This window comes from Lissotriton vulgaris, chromosome 5, assembly GCF_964263255.1.
Source record: "Lissotriton vulgaris chromosome 5, aLisVul1.2, whole genome shotgun sequence".
In the NCBI taxonomy this organism is placed as follows: domain Eukaryota; kingdom Metazoa; phylum Chordata; class Amphibia; order Caudata; family Salamandridae; genus Lissotriton; species Lissotriton vulgaris.
This window is the reverse complement of record NC_141693.1, coordinates 1,839,191,675-1,839,215,642: the sequence shown is the minus strand read 5'-3', so window position 1 is coordinate 1,839,215,642 and position 23,968 is coordinate 1,839,191,675. Positions and strand designations below refer to the sequence as shown.

At 47.7% G+C, this 23,968-nt stretch overlaps 1 protein-coding gene across 2 annotated transcripts in view; it reads left to right on the top strand.

Moving 5' to 3' along the window:
* Positions 1–23,968, top strand: part of NPEPPS (aminopeptidase puromycin sensitive) — a 1,004,488-nt gene that overhangs the window by 354,395 nt on the left and 626,125 nt on the right. For both annotated transcript variants that reach the window (XM_086924308.1, XM_086924309.1), the window contains exons 7-8: positions 9,534–9,630; positions 9,721–9,754. In XM_086924308.1, coding sequence (XP_086780434.1) covers positions 9,534–9,630; positions 9,721–9,754 — 131 coding nt within the window. The remainder of the gene's footprint in view (positions 1–9,533; positions 9,631–9,720; positions 9,755–23,968) is intronic.

The following is a 23,968-nucleotide window of genomic DNA, read 5'->3' as shown; positions in this document are numbered from 1 at the left end:
CCACGTGGCGACACAAAATGGCGTCTTGAGTGGACCAGGAGGGTCCGAGGAAGGTCCCCTTCAGGAGGAGACTAGGGCCAGTCTAGAGGAGTTAGACCAGCGGTGAAAACAACGTAGGTCGTCGTCTGGAGGGTCACTAGCCAACGGGCAAGTGACCGGACAACGTGGCAAGCGACACAGAAGCAAAAGGGCCTCACGCAGATCTGGAGGATGCTAGGGGGCTGGTCTTCGGTGCTCGTGCTGCTTGGGGTTTCTCTTACCCCAGTGCACCCACTCGAGGGTCCCTCGGTGGTCGTGCTAGGTCAGTGTCGTGCTGGTTCTGATGATCGCCGGGTCCTCTGGTCTCGTCGCACCTACGGTTCTCAGCTGTGCTGTAGAGGCAGGTTGAGGTCAGAGAGGGCAGGGAGTCCGGGTCTCGTCGAGCTGGGTCAGTCTGGTTCCGGAGGAAGGACGTTTCAGCAAACCGCAAAAGACTTAGTTGGTGCCTGCTGCTGCGGGGTGACTACTCCTTAGTCACAAGGGAGAAATCTTAGGAAGAAGTCTTGAGTTCCTTTCGTAGAAAGTAGTTTCAGGATTCAAAGATCTAATTTGGAAGGGTCCCCGCTCCTACCTTTATTATAAAGAAAGGGGCTGGTACGGGACTAGCTCCTGCCAATGGGTGGGACCAGGAAGGGGGGTGGTCACACCCCTCTCCTATGCCGGACTTTCCCCAGCTCAGGGGCTGGTGTGCCCCTGGAACTGGTTCAAGCCGGCCTATGCATAGTGAGCACCGGGGTGCCACTTGCAGTCACCTTCCTATTCAGCCCTGCCTACCCAGGATACACAAAACCCTATCTGGGATGGTGCTAGCACCGCCCCTGACAGGAAACCCTTTGTCCAAGCTCTCTTCGCTGGAAGGACTCCCAGCAGCAGGAGGTCAGACTTGTGTCTATGGTGGCAGCATCCATTTTGTGATGCTGAGGCTCGAGTTAACTTTAACCGGGGTTCACAGTTACACACATGTCGTGTCCCTCTAGAAGGGTGGAATGCTAATCCCGTCGCCAGAATTGGCGAGGGGTTAGTATTCCAATTCGTATGACACCTTACTCGATATGTTTTGATAAAGCGATACCAGAGTTGGCATATAACCGCGAGGATTATAATGCACTTAAGAGTATATGGTATGCGTTATCATGGAACAGCTATTAGGACTTGGTTCCGCAAGCTGCAAACGGGCTCAGCTCATGCCAGAGCACAATCTCACATGATTCCAAGCACTCTGCCTTCAGGATTGTTAAGGCCTGCCATAGGAGTGACTGATAGGAATCTATGTGTCCATTTTAGGGTTAGATATAGGTATACTATATCTAAAGCAAAGGGTGATTACACCACCTTGCCCCAGCTGTCGTGCAGCCAGTTGTCAGATTTGGATGGCCAGCCAGTGGTGGCATAATACATGCTGCAGCCCCTGGTAGGCCCTGGGTACACCAATGCCCTGAGTTACAGGGTCTGATAAGGTGGCCCAGTACCAATTGGTAAATGCACCTAAGATACACGTGTCAATTTAGTGAGAGAACAGCTAGGCTGTGGGTCTGATTAGCCGGCCCACAGCCAGGGAAGTCGTAAACCAGTGAAGCAAAAAGCAAAAATTTGGGGTGATCATAGGATTGCAGACCCTACTCTCCTACACAGTCTAACCATATAACTGCATGTATCGGGACAACATGTTTCAGCCTGAAGGGAACTAAATCCCGCGGCTTTCTTCAGGGCCACAGTCTTTAACGTTTGGTACTGCATATCAAAAACGTGAAACATAACTAAACCAATCAAAGGATACAAGTGTGTCATATGTATTTCTCTCAATCCTCTGTATCAACCAGTATCGTTTGTATCTGTTCACAAAAGAAATCGGAGATATAACATGAATCCCAAAATAAGGTTGCCTTATGGTCAAAGTCCCAAGTAGGTGACCACTATTTTTAACTATGTACTGACCTGCGTTGTACAGGGAGTATACCTCACCTCTCCTGGAACCTTGCTCAGGATAAAATGAGGCCCCGCTCTGTAAAGGGTAAAGGAGGGGATGAAAGAGAAGCAGTAGGCTAAAGTAACCTAGTCTTCTACTGACTACCTTTAGCCTTCAAATCTTAATACCTTTTAGAGCGTTTACTAGGTCTTAAACAGAAGGAGGACAAGACCCTATCCCGGGGATCAGTCCCAAGCACCCATCTCAGTGAATACATTACTTCTTAAGAGCAATAGATCTAACTGCTCTTGGGTTCATACTGAGCAAAGTAGATGAATTGATGGTAAAAAGTGCTATCGGTAGAGGAGACATAACGGAGACCCCATCTTCAAATAAAGCATTGAAGTCACCCCAACTCTCTACTCTCTACCTTAAGCCATAACTTTTGCGCTTAAAAACTCCTTTTGCAGTAGCCATACTACAAGTCGCCCACGCCCCACCTGTCCGTCATTGCCTCATAGCTTGAAAGTGAGCTCAGGGGGAGGCAACGAGGACAGGAGTGAGGCCGTTTAAAAAGGATGTATAAAGGGGTGGAGCCCTCCTTGGTGCGTTTGCGTTTTTACGAAATGATGATAAAACGTCATATGGTACATACCCCCAATGTCGAACGCGCGCGGTTTATAAGTCGCAATCGCCTCTTGTTTACCGCGCGGGGGTGACAATGGTCTCTGTAGCCTGATCCGAGTGAAAACACGGCTAAACCCCTCTCGCGAGAGTGACGTGCCAGACTACAAAAATGCGTCATCACGCGCACCTTCTAGTTCTAAGGCCAGCTTTAGACAGACTGCCGGAATAATGCAATAACAACGGATTTCCCGATCTATTATGCGAAACCAAGCTCACTGTGTCTTTGTACAAGTATGATATGAGGGACGTGTGGCTGACAAGTGGTGTCTTCTACAAAGTGACGCCATAACCCCATTTTAGTAGTTCCGATCCACTGTCAATTCCCAAAAACTTTATTGAACCCTGACCAAACGTGTGGCCGACAAAGCATTTCTCATGAAGCAAGACACCATCATCGCTGCTGTCCAATACATAGAACTATATTGATTGAAAAATAGTACTGTGATCAGTCAATGAAACAGTCCTCTGTTCACAACAAATAGGGTGTGTGAAATTAAGAAACATGCCGAAATCATTATGTGGTTGCGTAGTAACGTGGGAAAAGTACTACCACCATTGATACACAGCCCAGTTTCCCGACGGAAGGGTATCTACCAAGGAGAGATAAGCAGTGTACCAATTGTAAATAATTCATCCTGCCACACTTATATGCAAAATTAGAAACTTTGGAAAACCCTTAGAAATCAATTCAGGGCCGCCCACGGGATCTCGTCATTGAGTCCACTAGTGTCAGTGGTCCGTTTGTAGACCCATTTTTGTTCTTTGAGAAAAAGAAACCTAGAGATGTCAGCTACATGTGACGCAACATATGGTTTCTCTAAAACTGTCGATGTGAAATCAGTCTCTTGGTGATTGCGCTCTACGAAGTGTTTGGACAATTTTGATACCGTTTTTTTGCACCTAAATACACTCTTGTGTTCAAGTATTCTTGTGTGTACCTTCCTTGTGGTCATCCCAACATATTTCATGTTGCATGAACATGTGAGTTGATAAATTACATTTGTATGGGTCTATTCGGCAATTGTAGTGAATCCCACCATACGGGTTGCTTATTTTGGTACTGTATGAGTAAGCTAATGGTACATAGCCTCAGTAACGCCCACTGACTTAGGTAGGAGTGTTCGTTTACTTCTGGAGCACGACAGGCTCTGATACAGACCCCCAGTGTGTTTTTGGTTTTTAATTCATTGAGTAGGGGACTTCACCCTGGGTAGGTCTTTAAACATTTTTCCCTTAGACCATTTTTCTCTTGATTTAGTATCAATGTATCGTAGCCAGACCAGTGATTTGATGCTAGAAGTAAGAAGCATATAGTCCTCTAGTTTGTCCATGAAGATATTTGCATTGAATGGAGCCATCCGCGTGCAAATAGAAGTCAAAATCAGTGAATGACCTCAGTCACGATTCAGGAACCACAAATCATAATTAAGAAACCTGACTATCCTGTAGCCAATCCATTTTAACCTTATGGGTCATTTTCTATCAGATTTGTAGCCTTTCCCTTGGAACATGTCCTAACGGAAGAACTACTATTGTACTTCAGAGACTACGTCTCGATGTACGGTTTAAAATTGCTGCATCTAGTTGGACTGAACATCACTGACAATACCACCTGATTACTGCCTATCTCGAGCGATCTCAGGACTGTGTAGATTCCACATTCCAAATGTAATCTTCACTAGCGATGCTAATTGAAAATCCATCTGTCTCCTCTGCAACCACTGATCAAAACCATCTTGTACTACCGGAGGAAGGAAGCTGATAATTTATTAAACTGTGTTTTTGTTATTTGGTGAGTCCATCTGTTGAGTCCCTTCTTTCTTGGATACACACACAAGCACACTCGAACACTATATATATATCTATATTTGAGAATACCAAAGGTTACAGGGACTTTCTAGTTAAAGTCTGAATTTACTTGCACAAAACCATTGAAATTTTGCAGTTTAGTTATACTTCTAGTTAGACTTATCTGAAGAACCTGTAACCCGTGCCAATTAGTAACTTAAGGCAACAAGTCAGTTTCTTAAAGTAAGTTTAACTAAAAGTATAACTATAACTGCTGAATTTCTATGGTTTTGTGGGAGTAAATTCAGAACTTAACTATAACGTCCCTGTAACCTTTGTTTTTTTCCAGTGAATTTCTATCTTTTTAGTAAGCACTTTCATATAAACAGCGCCCATGGGGTTGTATTGTTTCATTTAAAAAAAAAAAATCTGGATTACATGGAGGGCATACTAATCAAACAGCTTAGCACCTTCCTGGGGACAGGAGAGAGGCTGGATCCTTCTCAACATGGATTTAGGGCGGGACATAGCACGGAATCGGCACTGATTAAATCAGCCGAAGACATAAGAAGGGTGATGGATGCAGGGGGCAGAGCCGCCCTGATCCTGCTTGACCTATCCGCGGTCTTCAACACGGTCCACCACAAATTATTGGTGGACCGTTTGAGGGCCAGTGGGATTCAAGGTAAGGCACTCGAAATCTTGCAAGCCTTCCTATCCAGCAGGACTCAGTCGGTGGCCTTGGGGGACTTCGAATCAGAGCCATTTGTGCTCCCCTGCGGAGTTCCACAGGGGTCGTCCCTGAGCCCGACTCTTTTTAATGTGTATGTCTCTACCCTGGCCCCAGTGAATAGATCCTTCGGATTCAATCTTACATCCTACGCCGACAACACTCAGATTGTGGTGTCGCTGCGCCCGGGAGAATTTTTCACAGCACAGCAGATAGGTTTAGATGCTGCATGCGGGAGGTGAGCAACTGGATGGCAGGAAACTGCCTTAAGCTCAATTCTGCAAAAACAGAAGTGTTGCTGTTTGGGTCAAGAGATAACTTCTGGTCCCCTCGTTGGTGGGCAGAGGAAATGCCCCTCCCCCCCCCCCCCTCTCCGGTTTCGAAGGTTAAAAACCTGGGTGTACTGATGGATGACTCTCTGTCCTTCAGGCCACAAATCAATGCACTGTCCTCAGCTACCCATTATGTGCTTAAAACTATCCGGAAAGTCCTGCCATTTCTTCAGGTGGAACATAAGACGGTAGTGGCAGGACTGGTGATGTCCCGACTATATTACTGCAACAGTTTGCTGCTGAATGCACAACAGGGGCTTTTAGATAAACTTCAAACCCTGCAGAATGCAGCAGCACGTCTCATCACGGGCACCCCCAAGTTCGCCTCAGTAGCTCAGGACCTTGTAAAGTTACACTGGCTACCAGTTCGCAAAAGAATTGTTTTTAAGTCACTCTGCGTGATTTTCAAGGCGTTGCACGGCCTGGGCCCCCAATGCAGGTCCCCTCTCTTCCAGTGATACAAGCCAGTGCGATCTCTAAGGTCAGCTGAGCAGGGGCTGGCTGTATTCCCTAGGGTAAGGAAAGTCCGCTGGGGAGGTAGAAGTCTATCTCTGGGAGCTGCCAAGGCATGGAATGCGCTGCCTTCGAGCCTCAGACAGATCCCCGATTTGCTCTCATTCAGGAAAGCCCTTAAGACATGGCTCCCTACACGTTAACTCCCCTGCTCACCCTCACCAGCGATCAGTCAGCGCCAGGACACCTTCGGGTAACAGTTCAAGTTAAAGTTCAAGTTCAGAAATTTGTATAGCGCACTACTCACCCCAAGGGTCTCAAGGCGCTTAAGGGAGGGGGCAAGGGAGGGGGCACTTTACTTATCGAATATCCAAGTTTTTAGTTGCTTTCTGAAGGAGAGGTGGTTCTGTGTAAGGCGGAGGTGGGTGGGGAGAGAGTTCCAGGTTTTGGCCGCTAAGTAGGAGAAGGATCTTCCCCCCCATGGTGGATCTATAGAAGAGCGGATTTGCGGCGAGGGCTTGATTGGACGATCGTAGTTGGCGGGTGGGGGTGTAAAAGGACAGGCGCGAGTTGAGGCATTCAGTTCCTAGATCGTAGAGGGCTTTGTGTGCGTGGGTGAGGAGACGGAACGTTATTCTCTTGTTGACGGGGAGCCAGTGGAGGTCTTTCAGGTGATCAGAAATGTGAGCTTGGCGGGGGATGTCTAGTATGAGTCTGGCTGAGGCGTTTTGTATGTGTTGGAGTTTTTTCTGTAGTTTGGCTGTAGTTCCGGCGTACAGGGTGTTTCCGTAATCCAGTCGGCTTGTGACCAGTGCATGGGTGACCGTCTTTCTTGTTTCGGTGGGGATCCAACGGAAGATTTTCTTGAGCATGCGTAGGATGTTGAAGTATGAAGATGAGACGGCGTTGACTTGTCTGGTCATCGAGAGGGAGGAGTCCAGGATGAAGCCCAGGTTACGTGCATGGTCCGTAGGTATGGGTGCGGTTCCCAGGGCCGGTGGCCACCATGAGTCGTCCCAGGCAGAGGGGGATGATCCTAAGATGAGGACTTCCGTTTTGTCCGAGTTCAGTTTTAAACGGCTGTTCTTCATCCACTCGGCTACTTCTTTCATCCCTTCGTTTAGGTTGGTTTTGGCGGTGTTTGGGTCTTTGGTGAGGGAGAGGATCAGCTGGGTGTCATCTGCGTAGGAGATGATGTTGAGGTTGTGTTGGCGAGCGATGGATGCGAGGGGACTCATGTATACGTTGAAGAGGGTGGGACTGAGTGATGATCCTTGTGGTACGCTGCAGATGACTTCGGTGGCCTCTGATCTAAAAGGGGGGAGGCGGACTCTCTGGGTTCTTCCGGCGAGGAACGAGATGATCCAGTCCAATGCTTTTCCTTGTATTCCGACGTTGCGGAGGTGTTGTATGAGGGTGCTATGACAGACTGTGTCGAAGGCTGCGGAGAGGTCAAGTAGGATGAGGGCTACTGTTTCTCCGTTGTCCAGTAGTGTTCGAATGTCGTCTGTTGCTGCGATGAGGGCGGTTTCGGTGCTGTGTTTGGCTCGGAAGCCGGACTGTGAGGGGTCAAGGGATTTGTTGGATTCGAGGAAGGCGGCGAGCTGACTGTTGAAGGCTTTCTCAATGACTTTGGCAGGGAATGGGAGGAGCGAGATGGGGCGGTAGTTCTTAAGTTCAGTGGGGTCTGCTGTAGGTTTCTTCAGGAGGGCACTGAGTTCGGCGTGTTTCCAGCTTTCGGGGAAGGTGGCGGAGTTGAGGGAGCAGTTGATGACGTCTCGGAGATGGGGTGCGATAATAGTCTGCTTTGTTGAAAATGTGGTGGGGACATGGGTCGGTTAGCGATCCTGAGTGGATGGAGCTCATCTGGTCTAAATAAATAAATAAATAAATAAATAAATAAATAAATAAATAAATAAATAAATCTCATCTGTGCGTCCACTGATCAAAACCATCTTGTACTACCGGAGGAAGGAAGCTGATAATTTGTTGAACTGTGTTTTTTTTTTGTTCGGTGAGTCCATCTGTTTGAGTCACTTCTTTCTTGGATACACACACAAGCACACTCAAACACTATATATACATCTATATTTGAGAATACCAAAGGTTACAGGGACTTTCTAGTTAAATTCTGAATTTACTTGCACAAAACCATTGAAATTCTGCAGTTTAGTTATACTTCTAGTTAAACTTATCTGAAGAACCTGTAACCCGTGCCATTTAGTAACTTAAGGCAACAAGTCAGTTTCTTAAAGTAAGTGTAACTAAAAGTATAACTATAACTACTGAATTTCCATGGTTTTGTGCGAGTAAATTCAGAACTTAACTATAATGTTCCTGTAACCTTTTTTTTTTTTTACCAGTGAATTTCTATGTTTTTAGTAAGCACTTTAATATAACCAGCGCCCATGGGGTTGTTTTGTTTCATTAAACATTTTTTTTTCTGGATTCCAGAATTTTAACCGGGGAATGCACTGAGACTCTATAGTTTTCAAAAATTTCACGAGTGGCCAGAAAATCGTTTTTTCACATATCTGACCCCAGTATACATGCTCTGACATCTTCTGTAACCTGTTCAAGACATCCGGAAACCTCTCACCTGACCCCTTGACTCAATTTGCAAGCAGTTTTTTTCCCCAGGGACAGTTTCCCTGACAAACAAAATGGCGGCTGCAACTTTTCTGTGAAGATGCGGCCAACCAATAATGAGTTTGCTAGTCTGCGTGAATCAGCGGATTACCCACAGGTAGCACAGCAAGTAATTGGCATTCCCAGATATACAAATTGATTTTCCAGTTAATGGATTTGCACTAAATCACAAAAAGCAGGATCTGCATACCAACATCTAGGTTCCTGCCGATATTTAGTGTAACTCCGTCCAGCGGTTCGGCCTGTAGCCTTGTTCAAAGGTCCTATGTGATTTTACATAGAGAACGTGTTTTGGGAACACAATTTTTTCTCAGCCCCCACTTGACGAACCACCCTGAAACTTTCTAAACAGCGTATGAAGTGCCAAATAAATTTATTTGAAAAATGTAATGGATATTAGTCAAGCGGCGCCAAAAATATAGGTACCTGAAAATGGCCTTTGTAATGGAAACGTTGTCCTAACTATAACTACCTACTGGCGACCACCAGTAGGTAATGTGTATGATGTGTATGTATAGATATAGATCTATATCTATCCAAGCAGTGCTGCTGGATTTTGTAGAAAACACCTTTTTCAAGATAAATTGCATAATTTCTCCTAGTACCAAAAGGTTCTAGAGTGGTGTCCCGTCTTGTACCAAAACCTGCCTCAGCCATTCTTTCTCTCCTTTGTATTACCTTCCTGCTTCACTGATGATACACACAGTACTTGTTCGTGCTTTATTGGTATTAGTTTAACTAGAGCTTAAATCCACTGTGACACTGCTACTATAATGTGCCTCTGGTTTGGCTTGCAGACGTTTATCAGGAATTTCAACCTATGGTCTTGCCCCAAGTCTTGTGTATATGAAAGTGGTGTAAACTGGGAAGTCGAGAATGTGATTCCTATTCTATATTACCTGCCTACAATACATAATTCTGTGACTGTTCTTCTGTCTTTATTTCTCAGGTTGCAGCCAAAACATTGCCTTTCTATAAGGACTATTTCAATGTTCCATACCCACTGCCTAAGATTGATCTGATTGCCATTGCAGACTTTGCAGCTGGTAAAGTAATTTTGTTTTTGGAATTTGTAATGGTTGAAAATCTGTTTTAATGTTTGTTTCCTTAACAAAATTTGTATTTTATTTTACAAGGAGCCATGGAGAACTGGGGCCTCGTAACATACAGGTAGGTTGCTTGCAATGCCTCTTTTAATTTTACAGATTCAAAGATGATCAGATTGTTTTCATTACATTTGTCATTGCATGCATCATATCACATTTTATGTGTTGAGATGTTCTACTGTAAACCAGTTCATACTGATCTTTCTTTCAAATGTCTACATTGTATTGGGGCTGCTTTTCTCCAACATGAAGGCAGTTCTCAAAAATCCTCTTGACCACTTCATAAATCAAGCTCTGTTTCGACTTCCATTAAAACTTTGAACGTCAGGAACACATGTTTTCCTCTTGCATTCCAAACCCTGAAGTTAATGTTTTGGTCTTACTCTGATACAAAACCAAAACACTTAAATTTGAAATCAAAGTAATTGTCTATAACTGGATGCTTCAGTGCGGTCTTAACTAATGTCAGGATCCCCTGATTGCACTGCCCTAACACAGAAGAGACTTACTGAGATCATCCCATCGGAGTTTTATTTTTTGATGGTAACTTTGAGAATTAAACTGGAAGCAAGCCAGATCCAGTCTTCAAAAACCTTGGCTCAATGTGTTTCTTCCAGAAGCATAATTCGTGGTTTCACAGTTGTGGAGTAATTTTACCCATCCTTGTCTAGCAAATTGACCTCTGATCCATCTACACTTTTGGGCATGATTTGTGGGAAGACTTAAACCATAAAGCCCATTGACTGTATCCCTTGCTGCTGCAAAGCAACCCAAATGTATGTTTTGTGGAAGCACACTACTGCCTTATCCAACTCAAACTTTCTGATGGATACATCTGCCTGTGGATTACTCCACTTTTGAATTATCCCTTGCGCAGCATTCCACTGAAACTTTTCTCCATAGCTCTCCCACGTCGACGTCACAATGGAACGGCTTCACATGCGACTCAGCATGACTTCATCAAAGCCATAAGAAGACCTCGTCGGTGTGCTGACTTGGTTCAATGGCTGTTCAGAAGAAATCTGGTTTCAAACCTTGTAGTAAATGGGGTCATATGTCTATCACTGACCCCCCATGATGATTATCTTTGGTGCCTTTCATTGGCCCACAATGACTTTGAGGGGTGTTCCTCGTGCTGACGCATGAATCCTGAGGCCCTCAAAGAGAGGGAGGCCAAGTTGATCATGGCCAGGACGAAAAATCAGAAGAGGGGTTGAAGTAGACGAGATCGAAGTCCAAGTCACCGACTCTGCACACCTCGATGCCCTCGAGAAAGCACAAGAAGATACAGCATCATGGGTACAGGCATCTCTAGTCTAAGGATCAGTCTCCGAAGTCTGGGTCTCTGGTACACCGGCATCACAGAAAGGATGAAGTATCGCCCTCCCCTTCTCCGATGACTCCGGCACACTCTCCAATCCGAGAGGTTCTCTGATGCCCAGGGAAGCGACGCCTTCACGTCCGACCACTCCAGCTCCACTGTGATCTGTGCCGCAACTGGAGCCATAATAACAGCCTCCTCAAGCTGTCACTGAACAGGCGGTACTGGATCCGTACCCACCCTTTCCGGCTCCAGGTACAGATCCTTCGCATTTCTTGAATGCGATGTTTGGCATGTTAGCCAGGGCGGCTAACTCTACTATTTCACAAGCGCGGATCAAAGATGGCCGTGTAGTGTAAAGCTCTCTTAAATGTCCCTGACCCGCATTTATTTTGATTGAAGATCCGCACCTTTCAACGACTGCCCCGGATGTCGTAAAGGCAGCTATTCCCGGCCCGCCCGCTCCAGTTCGTCCCGCTGCAAGGACGGACAGGGTATTGCCCCCGGAGAGTTGCGGCCTGTCAGGTGGCTGCATGCCGGGACCCACAGTGGCTGGCGGCACCGTGGGAGGGGTCCAGCTGGTCTGTGCTTATCGCGCGGCGGCACCGCACCCTTAAGATGCTGCTGCAATCTCCCCCTTATTAAGCGGAGTGGCGAGGAAGCAGTTGTGACCCGCGTCGATGACTATAGACCTGCGCTACGGAGCTGGTGAGGCGAAGGGGTGCATACTTTGGTACAGGCATACAGCGCGACCGCCGTGAGTTTCCTAATGGCGGCGCACTACTGGCAATAGCAGTCATCCCCCGGCTGCCTCATCAGTGCTGACTGCTTCCTCACCGGTGGCTGTTGGTGTCTCCCCACAGAGGTCCAGGGGGAGTCGAGAGGAGATTGGTGGCCTTCTGTGCCTCACCCTAGTTCCAAGACTTAACAAATCCGGGAGAGCAGTGAAGTTTATCCCAGAGGGTCATAGAGGAACATGCTGCTGGGCATATTGACACATAGCTCCCTTGAAGCTACTGTATACCTGGACGATCAGTCCCAGTTGCCGCTGCAAATTTATATGTGTAACCCTTCTTGCTGGTTTGAGCCAGTACTGATGTGGGGTTGTCTAGTGCTTGAGCATCGCAACTAGTGTCCTGGCTAGTGGACTCCGCTGTGGTGCACTGTGGAAATCTGTGTTTATGCCTACCCTGAGTACCCCGGACCGGTTGTGACACTACAATGGAGCGCTCTAAAGGCTCTGTGTCCTGTGGTACTAAACGAGTTCAGACCAACAGATTATACAGTTATACGGTTTCTGGGGATGCGCAGCGGAGCTGGCTGTCCAGAGATGCCACTCAGGGGAGCCTGGGAGAAGAGGAACAGGAACTTTCTCTTAAGGACGTTATGGAGGCTATTACCGGAGTAAAAATCTAGATAGAGCACAAGATGGATATTATGGCAATTGATATCAACTTCATTAGAGCCGATCTGGGGAAGCTCAATGAAAAAGTCGAACAGGTGGAAATAACGACCTCTAGTCTTGTTGGAGATGTCACGCAATTGCAGAGGGAGGTCCGCGAGCTCCAGGACTCTCGCAAGCTCTTGGACCTTAAGTTGGATGACTACGAAGGCCATCTTCGTCACAATCTCCGCATTTTGGGTGTTCCGTAGAAATCGGAGGGACAATCCCCTGACCTGTTTGTTGAAGACCTTATTCTTAAACCGTTGCAACCCAAAGGCCTCAGTAATTCTTTATCGAACCAGCTCACAGGGTCCCGGTCGGCCGTCTCAAGCCGGGCGCTCCCCCGTGGCTCATGCTGTCTCGGGTCTTGAACTTTCGTGACAGAAGTTATTCTCCAGAGCTCCAGAGCAGGGGCCCCACTTCGTTACTAAAATGTTGGCATTTCTTTCTTTCTGGACTTCACACAGAGTACAGAGGCAAAGATGGCAATTCCTGTCAGTTAAGCGAGACCTTAGTGAGAGGGCCCTGAAAAACTCCATGCTGTTCCTGGCGCACCTCAGGGTTGAGGCAGAGGGGAGAGCGTGGGTCTTTGACCAACCTGAAGCAGTAGCTGAATGGATTGAATACCATGGAATGAAGAGCCTGAGGGATTGCGGTGCTGGGGAGAATGCGGACAACCGACCTGCCTGAGATAAGAGACTGGGGACTGCAGCCTTTTGAACTGAGTGGTGGGACCGTGTTGTGGGGAGGACCTGGGGGGGAAGAGGGGTATTGTTTTTTGCTTGCTGGGGCTTGGGGAAACGTATGGCCTTGAGTTATTGGTCTATTAGGGGCGCTTGTATAGGGGTGGGGACACTGAGCACACTATTTTCCCCTTTTTTCTTTTTTGAATCTTTTCTAGGGCGACAGGCACTCTGCAAGTTTTTTGATGGGCAGTTATAGGCCCAGAGTGCAGGGCAGCGGAGTGGGGGGTCGTTGGGTTGGGGTGTTTGGTTATGTTTTCATTGGTTTCATTATCTCGGCAACGTCTATTGTGAACCTGGTGGGGGATGTGAGCGCACACATTGCACTCTCCCTAAGGGAGGTGAGGAGTATTTGCAACTGGTCATGGCTACAATTGGGAGCAGTGGTATTAAACCGTTGAGTTGGAATGTCAATGGGTTGGGAGAACAGATAAAGCGCAGTGTGGCCCCACAATACCTCAAGCGACATGCCCCTGATTTTATGCTTCAGGAAACACTCCTTATTGGAAATGCTTGCAAGGCTTTACATCGGGGAGGTTACGTATTACTGACTCATGTAGGATTTACCTCTAGTTCGCGAGGGGTGGGTGTCATGGTGAAGAAATCATTTCCCCTTGTGGTTAATAAGACCTGGATAGATGAGCGAGGACGATACGCTGGGATCTAGGGAGTATGTGAGGGTCAGTCCATTACGTTGTTGTCGGTCTATGTGCCACTGGGACTACAGGCCACTACCTTTAGCGATCTGGGGGCGCTTTTGTTGACCATCCGGGAGGGTTTGTTAATGCTGGGAGGAGATCTGAACTCCGTAGTCTTGGGAACAGTGGACCGCCACCCTCTCCGGGTGGTAGGTTCTGCGTCCTGCTGGCTCCCCGATTTCCTTGATACTATGGGATTGGTAGATAGTTGGCGATTTTATCACCGGAACACAGTGCAACACACCTTCCACTCAGGTGCCCATGGGAGCCTATCGCGCATAGACTACTTCCTTGCCCCCGCCTCCCAAATTGCTTACATTCAGGAAGTAAAGCATCTGGATAGAGGCATCTGACCATTCGCCGGTTTGGCTGCATACGGTCCCCTACTATAGACTGGTGGGACGGATGGCCCCATAAACCCGTGGTATTTTCACAATCCTAAAATTTGCAAGGAACTCCTCGTGGCCATTGGTAACTACTTTGCTGAAATCCCCGCAGACCCTGTGGGAAGCCTTCAAAACTGTGATACGGGGCCAGGCCCTTTCTTTGATTTCGGGGACGAGTAAAGAACGTTGTAGGGAAATGGAGGCCATTGAGGCGTAGATTAGTCACCTGGAGGTGGACCTGACTTCGGGCGCCATGACCGATTACCTTCACCATCTCGCTCTGAAGCTGCAGGAGTTTAGAGCGTTAGCTACTGACCAAGCAAGAGCTCCGGGGAGCGCGAGACAGGGGTGGCTGTACGAGGTGAGAGACAAGGCAGGGAAACTGCTTGCTTGGTTGGGCAATGAGTGGGCCAACAGACTGGTACCAGCACTTAATGGGATGGGGGGTGAGACCCTTACAGCTCCCCAAGAAATTGTGGCCAGATTTGCTGCCTATTTTGGCGTAGTCTACACCTCGGTGACCTCTTACTTGGTGGAGGACTCTCGCCAGATGCTGACTGACATAACATTGCCCAAGCTGTCGGTCACTGACAGCAAATTTTCAGATAGTGCCATCTCCACTGATGAAGTGGCGACGGCCATTAGATCCCTCAAACCCTGTAAAGCTCCTGGCCCGAATGGGTTTCCGATTGAGCTCTATAAACTCTAACCAGACAGATTGGCCCCTTATCTCAAGATAATGTTTGAGGACGCCAGAGCCAGTGGGTGCCTACCTCAAGACTGAAGGACGGAAACCATAATCACCATTCACAAGGAAGGGAAGCCCAAAGAGGACTGTGGTTCGTACCGACCGCTCTCCCTCCTAAACACAGTCCTGGCTAAGCTACTGGCCAACCAACTTATCATGGTGATTGAGGCACTGGCCAATCTGGACCAATCTGGCTTTATTCTGCATCGGAATACCGCTCTTAATCTTCGTAGAGTGCACGGTGTCCTGGGTAGAGCAGTCTCCATCTTTGAACCAGCTAGTATAGTCTCTCTCGACGCCACTATGGCATTCAACACCATTGAATGGCCATTTCTTTGGGCAGTGCTAGCAAAGATGGGGTTCGGTCCGGAGTATATCCATTGGGTGCAATTATATTCTCGTCCTCTTGCCCAAGTAGTAGTCCATAATAAAAAATCAGCTACCTTTGAATTGAGTTGAGGGACCCGGCAGGGATGTCCTTTGACCCTCCTCCTGTTTGCTCTAGCCCTGGAGCCATTGGCAGCTTGGATCCATAGGGACCCAATGATCCGGGGATGTTCTGGACGCCGGAGTGGGAGGATCGCATCTCCCTCTACACTGACGATATTTTATTGTATCAGACTGCTCGGAGGAGGTCCTTGATTGTGGAACTGGATATTCTCACTGCTTTTGGTCGAATTTCCAGCTATACGATCAACTGGAGTAAGTCCCTGCTCTTTGTGGTAGCGGTGGAGCCGGCGGTTCCATCGCGGGGTTGTCCGATACAAATATACACTGATGGCTTTAAGCATCTGGGGATCTTTATTTCCCCTGGATACTTCGCTTCGTTATACCCAGAATTTACGTTCCCCTTTTGTCAAGCTGCGAAAAGACATACTTCATTGGAAGTCGCTTCCCCTTTCCCTACCGGGAAAGGCAGCCCTTTTTAAGATGTCTCTGCTCCGGTTTCTGTATGTTTTACAGAACTCCTTGGACTCAGTTCCGGCATCATATTTCGAAGAGGTAGAAGGCCTCCAGCGAGATTTGTTGTGGGAAGAGAAGCCATGTATCGCTCTTGGTAAACTCTCCCTGAACTGGTACGATGGTGGTATCAGCTTCCCTTATTTTATTTATTTATTTTGATAGTTTTATATAGCGCGAACAAGATCTTTGCAGATATCAGAGCGCTTTACAAGGAGGAGATGAAGTAATAGAATGTAGATAGTTGAGGTAGTTAGGTACAAGGTGCATAGTTACATAGGTAGGTCAAAAAACAGGAGGTACATCATAGGTGAGGTAGTGTCAGTACAAGGTGCATAGTCAAACCGTTGCGCCAATAATATAAAAGTACAAAAGTAAGCATATACTTACTTAAGCGTGCTGCACGTGTTTTTGGAGATAACATAAAGGTGGGCATAGTTGAGGTAGATGCGTGCAGGATGTATAGTCACACGGGTGCATCAGTAGTACAAAAGTAGGGATGGTTGAGGTGGTGTAGGTACAGTGTGCAAGTCACTAATACATCAAAATACAAAGAGGGAACATATACAATCAAAATAAGTCATAATACCAGTAGTACAAGTAGTACAAAGAGGGAACATATACAATCAAATAAGTCATAATACAAGTAGTACAAGTAGACCAAGGGGTCAGGCAGGTATTACGGAGCGGATTCATGAGAGCTACAGGATAATAGATCATGTGTATTTACCCTGATATCAAAAAGTATTATCGAGCGGCCCACTTAGCCTCCATCAATCATGGGACATACGCCAGACTCGAAGACCCGGGCTACAACATGGACAGGTGGTTACTTTCTAGGGGACCCACAATAGGGCCCTTTATTCCAAACCGCGATGTTTTCCGCTTACGGGCCCCAACAAGCATTTGGTGCATGTGTGGCATGCAGCCTCTAAGGGCCTGGGTTGGGATTGAAGACTTACCCTTGCGACGCCTCTGTTGGATTCGGAGCAGTTGGGTAGTTTGTGGAAGAGTAAGGGGTTTGACAAATGAGACCTAATAGGCCTTTCACGCATAAGTGACCTATGGGACAAGACAGACGTTAGACCATTTCCGGCACTGTAAAAGCAATTTGACTTAGCTGACTGAGTATTTCCGATATATGCAGGTGAGGCACGCTCTTAGAACCCGTTTGCAGAGTGGAAGTGCCCCTCCTGGATCCTCCCCAATGGAGGATAGAGTATTAGACGGTCACATCCCAGACAAGACTATTTCACTAATATGCAAAAAGCTCATCAATAACATGCCAGACCCTCCCTACGCGCTTCGAGAGAAGTGGTCCACAGATGGTATTGAAATGGATGACGAGAAATGGCAGGACGCCGTATCCTCGCCCAGAGTAGTTGCTATACCTGCTCGCCTCCGATTGGTCCAGCTTAAAATCCTCCATAGGGTGCATGTTACTGCACCTCAGCTGGTGCGGATGGGGTGAATGCAGACGGGGGTGCGGTCGGGTGGCCACTTATAATCTGGGAGTGCGATTCCATACAAGCTTACTGGCGCCTCATACACAACACCATTAACACTGAATTGTCCACACATCTTATACCAGATGCCCGCAGATGCCTATTGAATGTATGGGAGCTGAATGACCTGAACACCTACACAAAACAGTGGGCTACTTTGGGGCTTATGATAGCCAAGAGGAATATTGCTCAGCGGTCGGGAGCATTACTCCCGCCTACAGTGTGAGATTAGGATAAAGACTTGGACTGGTCCATGTTCCGGGAGAAAACCGTGTTTGTGTACCTAGGGTTCCCTAAGAAGTGGACTCGTATATGGTGTTTGGGAAACGCCTACAGGGGCGATATGTCAACCGCCCCTTGCTATGTGAAATGAAGATCCCCCTTCACCCTAGACTTTCCAGGCTATATTCTGTAATGATTCCTATTGCCTATGGTAGTCATGATGTAAGCTTTATCCCTCTTCTGCAATGTAATTGTGAGTTGTTAATAAAAAGGTTTTTTTAAAAAAAAACTCTACTAGTTCGCCTGTTGGCCCCATTGGAATGCTGTATTTCAACCTGGGATGCTTGCCACCTCATTTTGTTAAGGCACCTTTCATGCCGATGACCCCGGGAAGTTGGCCTCTCCCGATGCAGAGGTACTCTACGCCGATGCAGTCCCCAAAGGGAAGAATGGAATATTTTCTGTCTGTCTGGCTCCAGTCCAGTGCTGTCTCTGCATCGCCCGAAGCATTCAGCTATCCCTGTGGAGCCTCCATCGACGCTGGCCCCGAAGTCACCGGCTCTGCGTCTGGCACCGCCAACGCAGATGCCTAAGTTGAGATCTAGAAGGGAGGCACAGAGGCTCCCAGAGGAGGAAGAATAAAAGGAGCAACGGGAAGAGTTTGGGAGGAACGAGACCACTTCTGGGTCACGCTAACGCCTGATCACCGCCACTGCCTGCCTGCTGCCAGGGGACTACATCCCCCACCATCCTTTGCAGCGCGCACGCCACGCATCACGTCTTTGAGCGCCAGGAGGCGGTCAAAAGGAGGCCAGGGCAGCGCGGGAGCCCGTACTTTAAACCTGCTGTGACCTGCTAATAACTTGTCACCGCCATTGGGACGAACAAGACCACTCCTGGGCCATGCTAACGCCAGATTGCTGCCACTGCCTCCCTGCTACCAGGGGACTACATCCCCCACCATCCTTTGCGGCTCGCACGCCGCGCACAGCATCTTTGAGCGCCAGGAGGCGTTCGAAAGGGGGGCAGGGCTCCCGCAGCGTGCCCGTCAGAGGGAGGAAGAGGCTGGGCTGGACCACCCCCTTGACATCGCACGCCCCATGCTGGACTTCAGCAATTAAACAAGGTACCAACTGTATTTGGGTGGGGTTGTATGTATGTATGTATGTATTGGCATTTATATAGCGCACTACTTACCCGTAGGGTCCCAAGGCGCTTCGACCGCTGCGAAACCCTTCCTGGCTTCCCTGAGAGATGGTCCCTTAGTGGGTATCTCCAGGGTGAGACCAGGCATCCCCGGCGGTCTGGTGGGGCCGTTAGTGAAGATGAGGCAAGCTAATGCCCAGAGTTGCCGAGTGTGATCGCTGATCAGAGTGGGCACCGAGGCGAGAGAATTATCGAGTCCGCTGACCCTGGTCCAGAAACCTGCCGCGCCGGGAATCGAACCCTGGTCCCGGGCCGTCCTCTGCTCTGGGTCTGCCGCCTCTAACCAGTGAGCCACACTACTTCACTCGTTTTACCCGTCATTGCTTAATAGTGCCCATTAGTTATTTAACATAATGAGCAAACGTACGGCCACAGGCCCACCATTAAGGGGGGGGGTTGCAGGGATCTTTGACGCTTTCTTGACAAGAGCAGAGTCGCTCTTGACCCACCAGATCCAGCTGACAGAGAAAAAACTCTCGCTTGATACACTTTTAGCGCATAAACGGTCTTCAATGATAGGCATAGCTATGGCCAAATCCCCTACAGGCGCGCTTTAGTCTGTGGGTAGTCTATGTACCCTCAACTCTGCCCTGGGCACTAACAGGAATGCAGTTTTACCACCAGCGGGATCGGAATGGGCTACTGTTGCACAGATTCACATTGTCAATCGGCCCAGATGCCCCTGGGGGACGGGAACTCTGACCATTTACCCATACTGATTGGAGAAATAGCGAGCCCGCCGAAGGTGCCAATGGAAATTAAATTTGTCAGTGATGAGGCTATCGCCCGATTAAAAAGGCCACCAGGGATGGTGCGGTAAGCCTATCGAAATCTGTGATAGCAAGCACCGACGAGCCGCCTGCAAAGCGCACGAGGGGCAGAGCCGCACAAAAACAGAAGCCTAAGCCCAGATCAAAACATCAAACAAATAGGTTTCCCGATAAGCAAACATCAGAACCTAATAATGGATTGGCCGGGATCTGCGTCCCAGATGGTGAAAAGCGTACAGCAGCGGAGGCTAGGGATGATCCGGAGATCTGGACACGATTGGAGTCTATGATTACTCTTATGGGACCCCTTTTATGTAAACTAGAGGCAATTGAAAAAAGACTGTTGCTTCTCCAGAACTCTGATAATGTATTAACCATTACAGGGGCATGTTGATGTTCATGTGTTTCTGAGGGGGGGTGGAAGCAGAAGTGATTAATGCGCAAGAGAAGAGAGTAAAGGGGGGGGTCAATGATCGGGTACTAGTGGAATGTGGGGGGACTAATAGTAATAGTCCTGATCCCATCAGAAGCGGTCGCTCCTCACGCTGCTCCCTGCTCGGCCTGCCGCTTGATATCGTAGCGCTATATTGCAAGTTTGCTCTCTGAACTATTTTTGCCGGTTTGCTCGCTATAATTAGATCGTAGCGCTATATTGCCAAAGTGCGCTTTCACGATCTTTTCAATTGTGCTGTGCTGCCTGTATAAGTCATTTGTGCCTGATTGTGCCGGTGCCTCTTCCTTTTTCATCGCATTCATCCAGTTTGTGCCCCAATCCTGTTTCGCTTTTGGCTTGCTGCCATTTTGTTGTTGTTGTTGTGCCTCCCTGCCCGGCTCTCCACCCCGCTCCCGCCTCCCAGCTGCTCCTCTCTCCCACTGATAGTTTAGGCTCCGCTCTCCCCGTTGTAGCGCTGTGACCGTCCTGATCCCATCCGAAGCGGTCGCTCCTCACGCTGCTTCCTGCTCGGCCTGCCGCTTGATATCGTAGCGCTATACTGCAAGTTTGCACTCTGAACTGTTATTGCCTGATTGCTCTGTATAATTATTTCGTAGCTCTATATAGCAAGTTTGCTCTCTGAACTGTTTTTGCCTGTTTGCTCGCTATAATTAGATCGTAGCGCTATATTGCTAAAGTGCGCTTTCACGTTCTTTTCAATTGTGCTGCCTGTATAAGTCATCTGTGCCAGGAAGTGCCGGTGCCTCTTTCTTTTTTTTATCGCATTCATCCAGTTTGTGCCCCAATCCTGTTTCGCTTTTGGCTTGCTGCCATTTTGTTGTTGTTGTTGTGCCTCCCTGCCCGGCTCTCCACCCCGCTCCCGCCTCCCAGCTGCTCCTCCCTCCCCTCCCCCCCCTCCACTATCCACTTATGACAGATACTTTTGCGCGCAGCGTTCACGCGCAGCGAACACGCCCAATGCAAGCCCGTCTGCGCCTGGACCGCGCCCAGCGTCAGACCCCCTGCCCCCCCGCAAAACCCATTCCACCCGCATTACATACAACGCTGCAACCCTCTCAGCCCTTAACCCCGGCCGACTACCAAACTGCTACCAAGCCGCACCAGGACACACCCATGGACCCTTCACCTGCCAGTCCTGCAAGTTCGACTGCATCAGGACCCACACCAATTCCACAAACTACAAACAGAGCTCCGACACTAACCACCTAAAGTGCATCCTGCTCAACACCCGCTCAGTCCACAGACACTCCATTGAACTCTGGAACCTACTCGACACTACATCACCGGATGTCGCCTTCCTTACAGAAACATGGATGAACGCCTCATCAGCACCCGACATCGCCATAGCCATCCCGGACGCCTACAAGATCATCCGAAAAGATCGCACCAACCAAACAGGAGGAGGCATCGCCATCGTCCATAAGAACACCATCCGCATCACGACCAGTTCTGACGATAACCTTGCTTCCGCCGAACACCTTCACTTCCAGATTCACACCGACCCCAAAACCACACTCAGAGGCACCCTCATCTACAGACCACCAGGACCCCGCACACAATTCAGCGAAGACATCACTGACTTCATCAGCCCACATGCCCTCCCCTCCGAGAACTACATTCTACTGGGAGACCTCAACTTCCACCTGGAAAAGAAAAACGACAGCAACACCACCACCCTCCTAGACAACCTGGCCAATCTCGGACTCAAACAACTTGTTGACACCCCCACCCACCTTGCCGGACACACGCTCGACCCTATCTTCTCCTCCAGCAAGCACATCTCATTCGATCACACCACAGCTCTCCATTGGACGGACCACAGCTGCGTTCACTTCAACTACAAAAAGACCACGACCCACAACCCCGCACAACCTATTCCTCGAAGAAATTGGAACAAAATCACCATCGACCAGCTCTTCACAGCGCTTCACCAAAACCCCCCTGCCAAATCATCGGACCCAAACCAAGCAGCCACCAACCTCACACAATGGATCACCCACAGCGCCGACGAACTAGCACCCCTGAAAAACCATCTAATCAAGCAAGGTAGCAAAAAAGCCCCCTGGTTCAACGATGACCTTAAGAAATCCAAGAAGCTCTGCCGTATTCTCGAGAAAACCTGGAGAAAAAACCCAACCACTAGCCACCTTCAAGAACGCCACCCGCAAACACCACCAACTGATCCGATCCACCAAGAAAAGGACATCATCAAAAGACCTGTGGTGGTGTCTAAATATTCAGTTACCTCGAAAGCATACAGGGCATCCATACTCAGACATTGGTCAATCATAGGCACTGAACCCGACTTCAAACAGATCTTTCAAGGACCACCATTATTTGCTTATAAAAGAAGCCGCAACTTAAAGGAGATCATTGCCAAACCTATACAAGAAACCTCCACTATCTACAAAGGCAATCAACCATGCTTGAATTGCAAAAATTGTAATAACCTCATCAAAGGGTCAGTCATGAAACACCCTATGAAAGGTACCAACATCAACCTTAAACTCAACGCCACCTGTGACACTGAAAATGTAGTGTACATAATCAAATGTCCCTGCGGACTGATCTATACTGGGAAGACCTCACGCAAATTGAAGACACAAATTAACGAACACAAAATTAACATCAGGACGGAGAATTTGAAATCAACCCTAGCAGCTCATTTCAGAGAATTTAGACACAATGTCAGCCAACTACCATTTGCTGCTGTTGAAGTGGTGTCTTAGCGCGATGACAGAGACAATAACGATTTTCTCTTACAACGAGAAAATCACTGGATTAAATTTCTACAATCTTCCAGACCATTTGGTCTGAATGATCGAATGGAATTTCTGTGCTATTTATGATATAGTGATTAATATGTGTACTCCTTTGCTTTTTACCTTGCTCTTTATTTTTCGATTATCGTCCCTCGCACTTCATGATTTTGCATTTCTCACCTTTATTCCTTTCCTTTGTCCCATTGGAACTGTATATTATTACTGCACCTATCATCGAAGATTTATTTCCTATACTTATTTCCCACATTTGATTTACTCGTTCTCCATTTACTTTTATTGTGCTCCCTTACAAGATGGCTGCCATGAGCATTGTCCTCTTTTTTCATGTTTACACTTTGAACTTTGATACTAACATCCGCTTTTTCCGATACTAACTTACTCTGGCGTAGCGATGACCGCACGGCATTGATATGCTGCCAATTTCTGTTTATTAGTAAGTCTATTTCTGTTTTTTTTAAAAATGGGCTTCGTGCTTCACCTTTCATCCATTTAACTTATCTTGGGCTTGCACTTTTATGAGTTAATCTGCACTTGACCGTACGGCGTATTCCGCTCGCGGTCCACGCTAAACTATTCTATAGGATCTTTCACATACGCTCATACCGTGTTTCACTATTTAGCACAACGGAGTCGATCTCACGTTCTCTTTTTCACTCACTTGATATTTATCTTCACTTTTTGCACGTTTGTTTCAACATTTTATATACCAATCTGTATACGATGCAGTGTTAAATTCCCCCCTCTTTTTGAATAGTCTAGAGAATGTTCGTTACTGCATATTATTTACGTAAATACGATTACCAATGCTTTTTTGGGTATTATCAGCTATATTCATGAAAGAGCCGTTTTGCGAGTCCTTAATAGCGATTATTAAGGAATCTCTATTAAGGACTTGCAAAACGGGATTCATGTAGGAATCGCAAAATAAATTGCGATTCCTACACATTCCTTATTTGCGATTTGCAAATTGCTAATCGCAAATAAGGAATAACTCCCCATTCATTCCTATGGGCCTAAAGTTCCATAGGAATGAATGGG